The sequence below is a fragment of the Sciurus carolinensis genome, chromosome 3 (assembly GCF_902686445.1).
Source record: "Sciurus carolinensis chromosome 3, mSciCar1.2, whole genome shotgun sequence".
NCBI lineage: Eukaryota > Metazoa > Chordata > Mammalia > Rodentia > Sciuridae > Sciurus > Sciurus carolinensis.
In genome coordinates, this window is record NC_062215.1 from 16,965,130 (window position 1) to 16,981,097 (window position 15,968).

The following is a 15,968-nucleotide window of genomic DNA, read 5'->3' on the forward strand; positions in this document are numbered from 1 at the left end:
ATAAACAGATAATAAGTACATTTAAATTTTCTCTTAGTTGCCTTGATACTGATGATACTGTATCCTTTTTGACCCTTAGTAGAAGGTTCATGTTACTGTGTAATTGTGTTGCTATACTTCCCTTCCACAGAATTGTTAGGATTATTTTCCTGTCAGTAGACCTTTACTGCTTTTAATCTGATAAATATTTGGGTTTCTCATTCTTCTTTCTTTGAGCTAATTTCTCCTCAGTTATGAGTTTTATTTTTCAATTTGGTCATGAGAATACTAGGTGAAATGAAGTGGTGCTGCTTTTCAAGTAGTGGTATTGTTTGGTAAATGTTAAGTGTATTTTATTTTTCTTCTTATTCAGATTGAATCTGTTTCTCAGCCACTGGAAAACCATGGTGCCCCTGTTGGTCATATTTCAGAGTCATTATCTACCAAATCTTGTGGAGCGCTGAGACCTGTCAATGGAGTTATTAACACGTACGTTTTATCCCTTCTCTTCTTATAGTAGGCTTGTAAAAGGTGAGTTTGGACTTCTTAGTTATCTCTAGCCAGTACTGATCTGATTTAAAGAAGCAGAAATTTTATCATGGATTAATATTTTGCATGCTTCCTACTATAGTAATATATTCATGTATTTCTCTTATCTGCCATACCTAAAAGGGCCTGGGCATGGAGAAAAATAAAATATTGTACCTTTATTGTACATCATTATTATTTTTTTGTTTTTTGTTTTTTTTTGCGGTGCTGGGGATTGAACTCAGGGCCTTAGTGCTTGCAAGGGGAGCACTCTACCAACTGAGCTATCTCCCCAGCCCCATCATTATTATTGGTCCCAGTTCTTACAGGAATCCCTCAAAGAAGTTTATATAAATTCTTTTGTAGTAGAACAGATTAATTTCCTCAAGGCTGTTTGTAAATCTGGGTACATGAAGGCTCACAGAACCCTAAACAAGTGAACAGTACATATCCATAGAATTGAAGAGTCACAGGTATGCTGATTCTAAGGCAGCTCCTTAATATTTGCAGAGTTCCATCATTTTCTTACCAATTGTAATTATCGAGACTTTTTAGTCATGTTTGTGTTTAGGAGAAAATCTAACTATGGGAACTTAATACTGCTCACTGACCTTTGCACTTTTCAGACATAATACAGTTAACGTTACGAATAAACACAGACACAACGCACCTACTTAGATTAGTGGACCTTATCCAGAGGATGACCTGCTTCTGCATTAGAACACTTGTTTGTGTCTGTGAGCATTTGCTAGTAGAGAGATTGAACCAGTTATTAGAGGCTTTGTTTCCCATATTTTCTGAAAGTGAATACTTTTCCTTCCCCTTGTGTAGTCTTCAGCCTGTCTTGGCAGACCATATTCCAGGTGACAGCTCAGATGTTGAGGAACAATTGCATAAAAAGCAACGACTGAATCTAGTTTCTTCATCATCTGATGGTACCTGTGTGGCAGCCCGGACACGTCCCATACTGAGCTGTAAGAAGCGGAGACTTGTTCGACCCAACAGCATCGTTCCTCTTTCTAAGAAGGTCAGTACCAGTGAGACTTGGTCATTGTCAATGAGCTAAGTGGGATTAGGTAATCTCATACCACCTTTGGTTTGCTAAATTTAAGTGTTTTCCAGTTTTGACTAACAGCCAAGGTTTTCTAGAAAACTTAAAAAAAAAAAAAATATATATATATATATATATATACACACACACACACTAGGTTCCTGGACCCTGTTTTCTAGAGATTCTGATTCAGTTGCTCTGAGATTGGGGCTGAAAATTTTGTTTTCAGAAAGCAAAAACTTGCTAGGTGATTCTTTAGCCAGATTTGGAAATTACTGGCTTCAGTTTTATAGTAGAAATGGGAGAAACTGAAAGTTTAGGTGTTGCCATCAGTGCTTTTCACCTGTACCATTTTCACTGAAAATGGCAGTGTCGAATGCTTTGTCTGTAAGGCTTGTTGCTAAATGAATGTTTATCTTCACAAGGAAATGAAAGTTAATTCACAGCTTCAGGGAAATTTTTATTACTGATTCTTCAGTTAGCAGAGTTTGCTTTATTCTTAAACTAATGAAATAATACTCCAGTAAAATTGGTACCATGCAGTGGTCCAGAACATTAACTTCAAGGATGATACACTTCAGTTTGAATCATGGCACTGCCACCTACTAGACTGGGATGTGTTAAACACCCCCATCCTTCCTTCTTTCCAAAGCCTAAGAAAACTCATTGGGTTGTTTAAAGATTGATATGTGTGTAACATGCTTACTAGGGTGTCTGGCTAAAAAAGAGTGGTTGGCTGTCACTTTTGATTTTGTTCATTCACTCATTCTCCATGTATTTATTGAGCTTCTACAATGAGCTAGATCTTTTCTAAGTATTGGGAATATAACAACAAATAAAAACATAAAAATAAAGAACCATATAGTATGTCATATAGCATTAAATACTGGGGCAAAAAAAATGGCAACAGAGGGGATTAGAGAATGCTGGGAAGCTCAGATAAAGAAAAGGTATGGGGATTAGGCCTTGAGAATTTACAAGACACAGGGCTATGAAAGATGACGAAAGGGCTCAAAAGAGCATGGTTGATAAAGGAAGAGTGTTTCAGAGAGGAAAGTCGTGACCATGTGAATCAGATGCTGTAGACAGTTGAAGTAATAAAAAGACTGACAGGGCAAGAGACCTTTGGTGACCTTGGTGAGCAGTTTTGGAAGAGGGAGAAGGGTAAAGACCTGTTTCAAGTGGGTTCAGGAAAGAATGGGACAAAAAAAAAAAATGAGGAAACTATTTAAGAAAATGCTTTCAAAGAATGTTGCTATAACACAGAGCAGAGAATTAGCCTGTTTGATTGAGGGGTAATCTTTCTTAAGGGGGAGCTATTATAGCTTATTGGGTGATGACAGAGGAGGGGAGTGAGACATTTGCTGGAATCATTAATATTCGGACAATGAATTTTCATTACTCAGTTAGCTTTGTGCTTGTATGAAGAAAAGTATTATGAGACTTGACTGTCTGGCAGTACTTTTCTCCCCAGTCTTTTCCTCAAACTATACATGAAATACCAAATAGAAAAGAAAGGAATATTTGACAGAATTTTTATATTGACATTTGGGTCTTGATTTGTCATTCATAGTCATAAATCTGAATGGTTTTCTGAAAGATTAAAGAGCTAAAAACAAGAAAGCAAAAGGGGAAAAATGTACATTACTGTCAAATGTTAGGAAAATAGCTTTTTTTGTGTGTGTGTCTTATCCTTGATGCTTTTAACGTAGAGTACTTTCTCTCATATGTAAAACCTCATGGAAAATGGTGTCCCTTCCTGTTTTGACAATTTGCCAATCATGGTGTCATGACATCTAGGGGAGTGTTTTAAAACACACACAGCGAGGGGTAGATTTTTTTAAATTCCCCACTCCCCCATGATAAGGTAGCAGACCTTCTGATTCAGACTTTAAAACTAATATATTTTTGAAAGTGCATAAAATTATTACTGGGAATGGTGGCACACACCTACACTCTATCTCATTGACCCAGGAGACTGAGGCAGGAGAATCATCGAAAGTTCAGGACCGGCTTCAGCAACTTAGCAAGGCCCTAAGCAACTTAGTGAGACCCAGTCTCAAAATAAAACTTTTTAAAAAGTTGGGGGTCGGGGGGTGGCGTCTGGGTATATGACTTAGTGCCCCTGAGTTCGGTTCCCAGCCCCCCTGATTAAATTTAATTAAAAAGCAGTTGAGGCAAAAGGTGAACATTGCCAGTTTCTAAAACAGTCATCCTGCCAAATACAAAAATTAGTTGCATGAAAAGCAAGTCAGAGAAATAGACTTTAGGTAAAGACCATATACTAGATAAAGCACAAACTCTGGAGTTATGCCAAAACTGGAGATAAACACCATGCCCTCTGTATTGGTTGCTTGCTGTCTCCCGTGGCTCCTTGCTTATGCTATACCCTCAGTGGTATCTGCTACCATCAGTAGAGCATCTTTCCTCATCTTGAGATGCTGGGTTTGCCATGCAAAAGTATTCAATAAAACTTTGAGTGCCTTGTGTTCTGAGTATTATTCAGGGAGCGAGCTTTTATTGGTGAGCAAAACAAAGTCTTTACCTTCATAGAACCCATTTTCTAATGGCAGAGCTGGATAGCAAAGAAGTCAAATTATTTTCCAACATTGATCATTGCCAGTGAGTTCACATTTATTGTGAGAAGATCTGCTTTCTGTTTCTGAGTAAGAGAGATTCTGTTGCAATTATATACTTCTGGTTTATTCAAATTATGTTTGTAATTCTTCCCCTGAAAAGGTGTAACTACAGAATATTTTTAAAAAATCTTTAATGTCAATATTACTGCCTCACCTACATTTAAATTTATTCATACTGCCTTCCAGAACCAAATACTATAAAACCCACTTGAAAAGGAACACATTCCTTTACTGTTTTTCAGAGACTATCAGCTTAGTTGAATCATAGGTGAAATGTATATATCTTAAAGTTGAGATGCACATTTAATCTAGTAGCGCTTTTTTTTTTTTTTTAATTGACCCACGAGGGGTGTTTTTATATCCCTGGTAGGTCTTAAAATCAGTGTTAGAACAAAGGGTTCTATAAGATAAGCTTATTAGAAATAAACAAAAATCAGACCTAATAGTAAATATTAAGAAACCTTGAGTACCTGAACTGCTGAGTTTTACTTAGTCTCTAGGATTAAAGGGTTTGGTAGGTAACTATCATGACCTTTTACAAAATGTTTTAAGTTGTATATGTACACATTACCTTTGTTTTTATGTGGTGCTGAGGATTGAACCCAGTGCCTCACACAGCTAGGGAAGCGTGCACCACTGAGCTACAACTGCAGCCCCCATAACCTATTTTTTAAAAGATAAACCTGGAGATCGTTTATGTTGGGAATGGATTAGCACAAAAGAGACTAGAGAAGGAAAGAGAGACTAACAGTAATTATCCTGAAAAAAAATAATAGTCTAAAGGCTCTAAAACTCTGAAGATGGAAAAAAATTTTAAAGATCATCTGAAGGAGTATTCATTAGGACATAGTAAGTAATATCGATTGGGAGGATAGAGGACTTTGAGAATGGGGGAACATTTCTGTCTTCTGTGGGAAAAAAAGCCCATGGATTCTGTGGGGTCCTTTTCCTGTAGCACAGTTTCATTGTAATGTTAGAACATAAATATAAGTTGCCTATATTGCTATTTATTGTATTTCATCACTTTAGGGGTCTTGGATGGTAGTAATTAAACCTGCAAAGAAAAACTCAAATGAAAATTTCCTGGCCTGCTGTTTGTAAGAGGTAGATGCTTATAACTTAATCTGAACATTAGTTGAGATAATAAAACTGTAATAAAACTTAAAAAATAAGTTTAACCCCCACATAGTGTTTCTTCTTAATTTTCTAGTACAATTATTTAATAAATTAAGAATACTATGGGGCTGGGGAGATAGCTCAGCTGGTAGAGTGCTTGCCTTGTAAGCACAAGGCCCTGGGTTCAATCCCCAGTACCCAAAAAAAAAAAAAAAAAAAAAAAAAAAAGAATATTATGATATGGATGGTATTTCAAGAAGAAAAGGGAAGCTAGGTGCAGCAGCACACTCCTGTAATCCAGTGACTTGAGTCTGAGGCAGGAAGATTTCAAGTCCAAGGCCAGCCTCAGCAACTTAGTAAGATCCTGTTTCAGAAAAAGGTGAAGAGGGCTGGGGATGTAGAGAGCCCCTGGGTTCAGTCTCCAGTATCCTCTGCCTCCAAAACAGGAAAAGAGAAGAATGAAGTTTTATTAGTTATTCATTAGTAAATTGTCATTCTCAGCTTTACCTTGGACCATTGAAAACTTGTACATAGTCTGACAACAGAAGTCACCAGTGTGAGTAAATGAATGCTTGAAAAGACATATTCTATATACTAACAGCCAGTAGAAGAAATAATGCCCTGTTTATTACTAGCATACCCTTGTTGAAACCTTTGGATTTCCCTCAGTAGCGTTTCTTTTAAATTTTTAAAAAGAGCATCTTCTCACAAATTGTTTGGCAGTTTTCTGGCTTTACTTTAGAATTTTGTAGTTTTGTGTTATAGTATAATTGTGTCATAGGAGGATTGCTCTGGGTGTGTTTTAAGGCTAACTTCTGTAGAGTTCCTTAGTCTTTAATTTTTCTTCATTAATACTATCAGCAGTTTTTCTATTTTATTTGTTTTTCTGAAGGTCAGTTTTTTGGCTGTTAATTTCCTCCTGCCTTCTTTCTTTATTAAATGCTTACTTTATTTATTTTTCTTACATAATAATAAATCATTTACTGTTTCAGTTTCTTTCAGTTTCTTGGTTAGCATTCCACAGCCTTTGATGTGTGAAGTAGTCTTATTTTGGGTGGCTTAAAACAAGTCATTTCTGCATCATTTTTGCTTAAACCTTGCTTTTTCTTTGCCTTTGTTTTCTTCTGCTTATATGTTCCATTTATGTTCATTTAGTAGTTATCCTTAACAGGTGAAAAATGTATTTAAATACTGTACAAATTTGATTAGTATCTCTAGTTGCTCTTGGAACATAATGGCTTTAAAATGCCATTTTAATCCCAGCACTGAAAAATAAAAAGCCTTTTTAAAAAACTGATCTTGATCCCTTTTGGTTCGTAAGTGTGTCAATAGGGTGTTCATGCTGTTTGAGATGTGCCTCACTCCAAACCTTGTTTAAAACATATACGTGTCTGAAGAGAAAAAAGAAAGAAGGAAACCCGATCTTGCCCTCCATTATCTGTAATTTGTTTTTAAATCCCCACTAAAGTAATCTTTAAGTTCATACTTGTTTACATTTACCAGTACTTTACCATTCTTGTTCATGGTTACTTTTTGTGTTGCACTTCATTGTTCTAAATTGATATTTCTTCTTGCCTGATACATACTTCCAACAGTGATCTATGAGATGGAAAATTAATCTCTATATTTAGAACATATAGAATCATGTTTTGTGAGTAGATAAAAGTTTTTTTATATTACACATTTATATACTTTTTATTTCTAGCAGTAGATAATGTTTAATTGCATTCTAGGACCTGTTGGTGAAAATTACGTTAGTGGTTTGTCATTTCTTCATAGGTTATCTGTTCTCTCTGGTAACTTAAGATCTTTAGAATCCTATTTTTGGTCTAATTTTTATGTTTTGGAATTTCAAGGAATGTATTTATACCTTTGAATTCACTTTACTCGGTGTACATCCTTGAGTGTTTCTTGTCTGTCTTGAATTTTTTTAAAAAAATATTTGAGTATTTCTTTAAATGTTTCTGTTTTTTATACTAGCGAGTCTAAAGGTACTTCTAAGGCATGTAATGTGATGGGTAAATCAGTTTGGAAAGCAGTTCATGCCATATTCACTCCTTGTGTTTTATAAAACATGATAAAAGATTTACAAAGTCTTTAAAAGACTTTAAAAGTCTTTTAACTTTGTTTGACCAGGGAACCTTGTAAAAGTAATTCTGAGTAATCATATTCATGACTCCTAGAGAAATATTTTAGAAAAACTGCTTTCTGTTCTATAATGCCATTTTAGATTATGTTTTTTTTTTTTTTTTTTTTTTTTTTTTTAACCAAAAACACCTTTATTTTTGTCTTCAAAAAACACACTAATTTCTTCTTTTTCCAAGATAATCATGATTAACTTAGAAAAATGGTTATACAATACATCTTCAAAGCATTTCCCTTTAACGGGAAAATTAGCTTTAGAGAATCTAAACATTAGAAGATTAAAAAAAAATCTATTTTGTTGCCATTATAAAACAAAATGGAATCTAGCATAAGTCAAGGAAATTCTTTCATACTTCAGGTCCTTCACCTCCAGGAACCAGCATTGTTATATTATTTCCATTTAGCAAAATCTGATCTAATTTAGTAATCCTTCTTCCTTCTGGTGTGATTTCAAATTCAGTGACATCTTCCAGCACCATATTGACAAAGTCATCAAATCCTAGAAGAGTTCCAACAATTTCCTTATCACTCTTCATCACAATGTGAATTCTTGATCCTATACACTTGTCCACAAGCTCTGGAGAGAAAGGAGCAGGTGTGACCCACCGCGCCACCAGGACCTCTCGGCTGGCCTACTCTGAGGCCCCACCCCTACCTCGCCGACTCTAGATTATGTTTGTGCATTTGGCAATACTGAAATGAAAGTTTTAAGATGAAACTCTTCCCAACATTTTCTACCTTAAAATCTCATCCTGAAATTATGAATAGGGATAGTGGATAATCAGAATTATACTAGAATAAATATAAAATATAGAAACATCATTCCAATATTGACTCATTATCCCTTTTTATTTTCAAAATATCCACAGTGCCAGTAGTCTAGTTTCTAGAATATAAACTAATGGTCAAATGATTGTGCATTTTCTTTCAGTATTTAGTGTATTTATGGGTATTGTGTAATGCTTTGTTTTCTGTGCATATGTATTTAGTTGCATATACATATATTTTTATACTTTTATTTTTATTTTAAAATTATTATTTTAATTATGTGTAGGATATGGTTTGATAATTTGATACATGCATATAACATGTCATTGTGGCAAGAAATTTATACTTTTTCTAAATTATTTATCCATCCCAGAGACTTCACCTCCTAATACCATCACTTTAGGGGTTAGGATTTCAATATACAAGTTTAAAGGGGATCCAAACATGCAATCCTTAACAGATACATGTGTTTAAAATTTTGGAAATTTATTAATCTTTTCCTTTGTGATTCTTCATAGAAAATTGCATAGTTTGGTTTGTCAGCATAGTTTCAAATGGAAGGACTGGGTTTATGAGCAATAACTTTACTGTTGAATGCAGACAGCTGAGTACTGTGAGCTCATTAAGGGTTTAACCAGCTACTCATTTCAAGGCAGAAACTGCCTAAGGATTAAACTGTGCAATCTCTCCTGGTCCTTGGCTATTAGTAGTTTCAATAATCCTGTCATGATACTAGGCCTCTTTTCCACTAGTGCATATTTGATTACATATACACCAGCCTCAACTGAGACCATACTTGACTTGCTGTCATACACAGTAGTATTTGGCATTTTAGATCAAACGTGAAGTTATAGAATAATTTGTTCAATCATTCCTTTTTTTTTTTTTTTTTTTTTTTTTGCGGTACTGGGGATTGAACGCAGGGCCTTGTGCTTGCAAGGCAAGCACTCTACCAGCTGAGCTATCTTCCCAGCCCTTCCATTTGATTTTTAACGTTTCTATACAAGGTGGGCCATGAACATTTGACACCAGTTTTGAAAATTTCCATTATCAGTTTGAAATACTTTTCTGTGGGTCTACTTCTAAAAACTATTTGCCAAAGTAAAAGAGCCTAATATTGTTGTTAATTCTTGTATATTGTCAGTTTAAGCTGTTTTAAAATTGAAGCAAGTAATAATATCTGTTTTTTTTGATGTTATAAAAGATTAGTCTATTCAGATTTCTAAGATCTCTCATAAATGATTTTATGTATTTATTGGGATTTTTTTTTTTCTAACTTTAGTATTGATCATTGAACCCAGTGGTACTGAGTGAGCTTCATCTCCAATCCATATTTTGTTTTATTTTACATTTTTGAGACATGATCTCACTCAGTTGCCAAGTTAATAAATGATTTTAAAGTTTGTTTGAATCAAGATCCAGATTCCAGTCTTTTATATGTCTTTTTAATTGGGTTTTATAGGTTTCCCCTTTATCTCCTTTTTTATATAACTTAAACATTTTTATGATATGCTTGGTAGTGGTTTTGTGTTTTCTTCCTGTTTGGGTTTTGCAGAGCTTTTTTAAATTTGTGGCTTGGTAAAACTTTAAACGAGTTTTCACTCAAACTGGCCAGAATCTCTTCAGATATTGCCCTTGCTTCATTCTCTGTCCTCCTCCCAAGATTCTGATTAAAAGTGCATTGGATATTATCACAGTGCCCTTTGGTACATTGGTAGGTGTTTTCTAGTTTTCTTAAATTTCTTAATTAATTCTATTAACCAGTCTACTAATTCCCTTGTCACAACTCTTCTGTTGTGTCTATGTCACATTCTTAAGTTTCCATTTGATGGTATATATGTATGTATGTATGTATTTTTGAAATCAGGTCTTGCTGTCTTGCCCAAGCTGGCTATTAACTCCTGGATTCGAATGATCCTCCTGCCTTAGCTTCCTAAACAGCTGGGATTATAGGCACACACTATTGCACCTGGTTAGGTTTTGTTTTTATATATTTAAAAACTTTTGTGATCTTTTCATTTATTTTCTCTGTATTTCCCTGAAGTTACTAAGTATTTATTCAGACATTTTTAAAGCCCTTTTCTGCCAACTCCAAAATCTGGGTTATGGGGACTGTGTTTCTGTTGTCTGTTTTGTTTTTTAGTACTGTTAGATACTGTAAACTTAAAAAGATTTTATAAGCAATGGTGTTTTCCTTCAGTCTTCACCTTGTTCCCCTGCTAGGTATATATAATGGTGCTGAAAACCTTAGTCCATCTGGGGACTGGATTAATTTTGGTAAAGTTCTACGTCTGGTTCATTCTTGGAATGTAAACTTATTTCCCATGCTCATTTTCAGCCACTTGAGCCAATTATGTTGGCCAACATATCCTGAACTGTAATTCTGATCTCCTTGTTAAAGTGAAACTGTCAATCTAAGGGTGTAGCTCAGTGGTAGATCACTTCCCAGCATGTATGAGACCCGGGTTTGACCCCTTCTAGGACCTCTGTCAGTCAAATGAGACTACTAAAAGCCCTGCTTTTCAGATGGTTTCTGCTTATCATCTTAGCTTCCTACCTTTCATAGCTTCACAGTTTGCCTTATAAAGATGAGTGCCTGGCATTGTCATGCTTAGTTTCTTATCCTCTCTTTACTGGAAATTTGGCATTTAAACTTAAATTGTTCCTTCAGCCTTTTGAAAGCACCAAAAGCTCTGCTCATTTATCTATTTCCCAAAAGTGGCCCTCTTCCAAAGCACCAGATACTAAGCATGTTTCCAAAATTAACCAGGAAAAAGCAGCTGCAGAATGCAAGTTTTTTGTCCCTAGAATTTTGGCTACTTAATGTTGTCATTAATTTAGTATTTCTCTGAAACCTTGTTGTGCCCTTTTTTTTAATTTTAAATCTGACCTTTCTAGTTCTTTTCTGTGAGAAGAACCAGAACTACAGTGTTTGCTCCAAGCTATCCATCATACGCTTTTTCCTTGTAATGTATTTGCTGAGAATACAGGCTTATTTATCCCTTAGTTTCTTGTGACATATTTTTCTTGATCCCTGTAGTAGAATTTACTTACCTATTGGCATATCTAGCAACCCCCCTGGCCCCTATACTGGGAATTGAACCCAGGGCTTTGCATACGCAAAGTGTTCTACCACTGATCATCCCATATCTAGCAACTTTTATTGAGTGCTGGGTGTTTGATTTTGCCTGGTTGTAGCATGTGGCTTATGTTATCTTCCTTTAAAGGGACTTTGTTGGCAGATAAATTATTTGTCCTTAGTTGGGGCAGGTAAAGGAGAACCTGTTTAGTAGTTTATTTGCACACCTAAAATGTTTCTGGGATCTTTCTTGAATGTTCCATGCCACTTTGTTCACAATTCAAAGTCCTACCAGCTAGTAGTATTCACTCTGGAAACTGTTAAGCTTAAAACTCTCCAGCTGCTTTTTGCCTGGCCTGTACATGTGCTTCTAGTATTTACCAGAACTGAAGAGGATCTCACAAAGATTTTTGGGGCTTTTTTTCAGTATAACTTCTTGAATGCTGCCTCACAGTCTCCAGTTACCTTAGCTTCTGATAGTTTGTTTCCTCAACTCATGAAACCCTCATTTTCTTCTTGGAATCCCTTTCTCTGCTCTTCATTTCTAGAATGTGCTTCTAAAGTGAAAGTTAGAACCATTTTAGAAGCCACCCATTTGTTTTTCAGCCGTACATTACTAGCTTGTAACTAAAAGGTAAATCTGATCACTGTTGCTTCATCATGGCTAGAAGTGGAAAGTCCTGGGTATTATGCTGATGTAGTGAAGCATAGTAGCTTACCTAAGGTCACACAATTAACTAGCAGTCAAGGACTGGGGCTCCTGTGGTAGAGCACTTGCCTAGCATGTGTGAGGCAGTAGGTTTGATCCTCAGCACCACATAAAAAAATAAATAAAGGTGGTGTGTCCATCTGCAACTTAAAAATAATAATAATAAAAGAAAAAGGAGCAGCAATCAAGGTTCAAAACGCAGGCAGTCAGCATAGCCCACATTTTTACTACTATATATTGCCGTACTTTTTTTTTTAAAGTTTTGAACATGATATTGTTTTTATATTTAAATCTTTATTGAGAATTTTGTGTGAACCAAAAATCCAACTTTTTTCCCCCTAAATGATGATCCCCTGGTTTACCTGATTCATTTAGAAAAAGGTTTTTAACTAATTGCTTTTGAAATATGACTTTATATGCTTTAGTCAGTTTAATTCTTGAGCAGATTATTGTTTTCTTTATTTTTTTAAGCCTGGGGCCTCATGAATGAAAGACAAAGTGTTCTACCTTTGAGCTGCATCTTTATCCTCTAAGAGCAGATTACTAATTTTTTTTTTTTTTTTTTTTTTTTTTTTTTTTTTTTTTGTAGTTAGTTACTTACTGGTACTAAGGATTGAGCCTACCAGTAAGCCACATCCCCAGCCCTTTTTACTTTTTATTTTGAGACAAGGTCTCTGAGTTACTGAGGCTGGCCTTAATCCTCCTCCCTCAGCCTCTTGAATCACTAAAATTACAGGTGTGCACCATCATACCAGGCTAAAAACAGATTATGTTAATTATCAGTTACTTTACAATTATCCTTCCTGAATCTTTTTTCTTTCTATTGGTACATTATAATTACATATGATAGTGAAATTTGTTTTTACATATTCATGCATGCACACAATATAACGGTATAATCTGGTCAGTTTTATTTTTCTGTATCTCCCCTTTTCTTCTCTACCTCCCTCCCCGCATCATTCCTCTACTGATCTCCCTTTTATTTTCAGATATTCCCTCCCCCCAAACCACCTTTTCTCTTTCTGGCTTCCATATATATGAGAGAAAAATACATGCCTTTTATTTCATTTATGTTCCCATGCATTTTCCTGAAAATGACATTTTATTTTTCTATGGCTAAATAAAACTCCATTGTGTATATATATATCATAGTTTCATTATTCATTTCTCCACTGGTGAACATATAGACTGGTTTCATAACTTGGCTATTGTGAATGGTACTGCCATAAATGATTATTCATATATTGCTATAGTATGCTGACTTAAATTCTTCAGGAGAAATACTAATGAATGATACAGCTGGGTCATATGGCAGTTCATTCCTAGTCTTTTGAGGAACCTCCAGAATGATTTCCATAGTGGTTATACTAATGTATAATGCTACCAACAGTAGCAGTGTTCCTTTTTTCCTCTTTTATTATTAATTAATATTCTCTCAGCAGTTATTATTGTGGGGTTTTTTGTTTCTGTTTTGGTAATTTGCTGAGGCTGGCCTCTTAATTTGTGATCCTCCTGCTTCATCCTTCCCAAGTTGTTGGAATTACAGACATGCATCACCACTCCTGGATTATTGTTTATATTCATGATGGCTGCCATTCTAATTGGAGTCATAAGAAGCCTCAGTGTAGTTTTGATTTGCTTGCATTTCCCTGATTACTAAAGATGTTGAACATTTTTTTGTTTTTTGTTTGTTTGTTTTTTGTTTTTTTATTTGAGAAGTAGCTGTTAACTTCATTTGCACATTTATTTTTAAAATATTTTTAGTTGCAGATGGACATAATACCTTTATTTGGTTTATTAGTTGTATGTGGTTCTGGGATTCGAATCCAGCACCTCCCACACGCTAGGCAAACTCTGTACCACTGAGCCACAACCCCAGCCCTTTCCCATTTATTGATTAGGTTGTTTGGTGGTAAGTTGTTGTTGTTGTTTGTTTTTAAGTTCTCTATGTATTCTGGGTATTAATACTGTGTCAGAAGAGTAGCTAGCAAAGGTTTTCTCCTTTCCTGTAGCTTCTCATTTCACACTCTTAATTGTTCCTTTGCTGTGCAAAAGTTTTTTAATTTAATGCCATCCAGTTTATTACTTTTTGGAATTATTTCCTGGGCTTTAGGAGTCTTCTTAGGGAGTTACTACCTATGCCTGTTAGTTGGAGTGTTGGTCCTATACTTCTTTTATAGCAGTTGCAAAGTTTCTAGTCATCCTAGGTCTTTGATCCATTTTGAGTTGACTTTTGTGCAAGACGAGAGAGAGGGATCTAGTTTCACTCATCTTATATGGATTTCCAGTTTTCCCAGCACCATTTGTTTAAAAAGCTGTCTTTTCTCCAGTGTATGTTTTTGGTACCTTTCTCAAGAATCAGATGACTGTGCCTATGTGGGTTTGACTCTCTCTTCTGTTTTATTCGTTTGTGTCTCTTATGCCAATACCATGCAGTTTTTATTACTGCATCTCTGTAGTAGTATTTAAAGTGGAGTATTGTGATGACTCCAGCATTGCTTTTTTGGCTTAGGATTGCTTTGGCTATTACGGGTCTTTAATTCTTCCAAATGAATTTTAGGACTTTTTTCTATTTCTGTGAAGAATGTCATCAGTATTTCAATGGGGATTGACTTGAATCCCTTTGGGAAGATCCCTTTTGGTAATCTGGCCATTTGAATAATATTAATTCTGCCTATCCTTGTACATGGGAGGGCTTTCTGTATTCTAGTGACTTCCATTTCTTTATTCAACATTTTATAATTTTCACTGTAGAGGTTTTGCACCTCCTTGGTTACATTTATTCCCCCCCCCCCTTTTTTGAGATTATTGGGAATGAAATGTTTTCCTAAAATTTCTGTTTTTGGGGGGGCGGGGGTACTGAGAATTGAACTCGGGGACTCTCGACCACTGAGCCACATCCCCAGCCCTATTTTTTATTTTATTTAGAGACAGGATCTCCCTCAGTTACTTAATTAGTGCCTCACTTTTTGCTGAGGTGGCTTTGAACTCTTGATCCTCCTCCTGCCTCAGCCTCCTGAGCCTCTGGGGTTACTGGTGTGTGCCACAACACCTGGCAGTTTTCAGCAATTTGTTGTTATTATGGGAAAACTGTTGCATGTTCATTTTGTGTTCTTTCAGTTGTAGTTTAAGATTATTTGTTTAGATTCTTTTTGCTGCTTCTTTCCCCCTTAACCTAGTTCAATATTCTAGATTAACTTTTAGTATCTTTAAGATTTATTGTGTTTTCTTTTGAGGAACTGGAAGCTGAACCCACTGAGTTACATCCCCAGTCTACCTACCCACCCACCCCCCTTTTTAATTTTGAGACAGGGTCTCAATAAGTTGCCCAGACTGAACTTATGTATAATCTTCCTGACTCAATTCCAGAGTCACTGAGATTACAGGCGTGCACCACATTGTGCTTACATTTCTTACTAAGCTTAATCCAAGAACAGAAAGAACCTTTTTTCCCCACTTACATATTTTAGAAATATATATTACTTAGAATAAATATTCTCATTAAAGAAAGTGACTATTTGAATATAAAGAATTATGGTTAGAGAATGACCATGGAACAAATGAGAAAAGAACCAAGTGCAAATGGTCTGTAAATTTCTCTGGCATATTGCAGAAATGTAGCAAGGATCCAAAGTAACTGGTAGAGTGGGCTAGTTGAGTACCAGGAAGTGAAGTCAGCGAGGCAGTGGAGGTGAAAAATAGTTTGAGATCCAATGCAAGAACTTTGACTTTATGTTTTGTTTTGGTACTAGGGATCAGACCCACGGGTGCTCTACCACTGAACTACACCCCCGGGCCTTTTTGTTTTGTTTTGTTTTGTTTTTGTTTTTTGAGACAGGTTCTCATCAAGTTGCTCAGGCTGGCCTTGAACTTGGGAGCTTCCTGCTTAAGCCTCTAAAGTAGCTGGGATTACAGGCATGTGCCACTGTGCCCAACAGATATTATCTTTTTTTT

At 35.6% G+C, this 15,968-nt stretch overlaps 2 protein-coding genes and 1 pseudogene across 2 annotated transcripts in view; 2 read left to right on the forward strand and 1 right to left on the reverse strand.

Annotated features, from left to right (window-relative positions):
* Window positions 1-15,968, forward strand: part of Kansl1 (KAT8 regulatory NSL complex subunit 1) — a 153,734-nt gene that overhangs the window by 114,681 nt on the left and 23,085 nt on the right. Inside the window, 2 exon segments of the mRNA XM_047543677.1 lie at window positions 353-468; window positions 1,339-1,534. Of these exon segments, the coding sequence (XP_047399633.1) occupies window positions 353-468; window positions 1,339-1,534 (312 nt within the window).
* LOC124981584 (uncharacterized) lies at window positions 6,616-6,710 on the forward strand (annotated as a pseudogene).
* Window positions 7,579-8,056, reverse strand: LOC124979214 (U6 snRNA-associated Sm-like protein LSm5). The gene has a single exon (XM_047543678.1). It carries the CDS (start codon window positions 7,992-7,994, stop codon window positions 7,806-7,808), a length of 189 nt encoding a protein of 62 aa, XP_047399634.1. The 5' UTR covers window positions 7,995-8,056; the 3' UTR covers window positions 7,579-7,805.

Coding starts and splice junctions, on each gene's coding strand:
- LOC124979214 (XM_047543678.1), bottom strand. CDS start 7,994: ATGAAGAGTGATAAGGAAATTGTTGGAACTCTTCTAGGATTTGATGAC.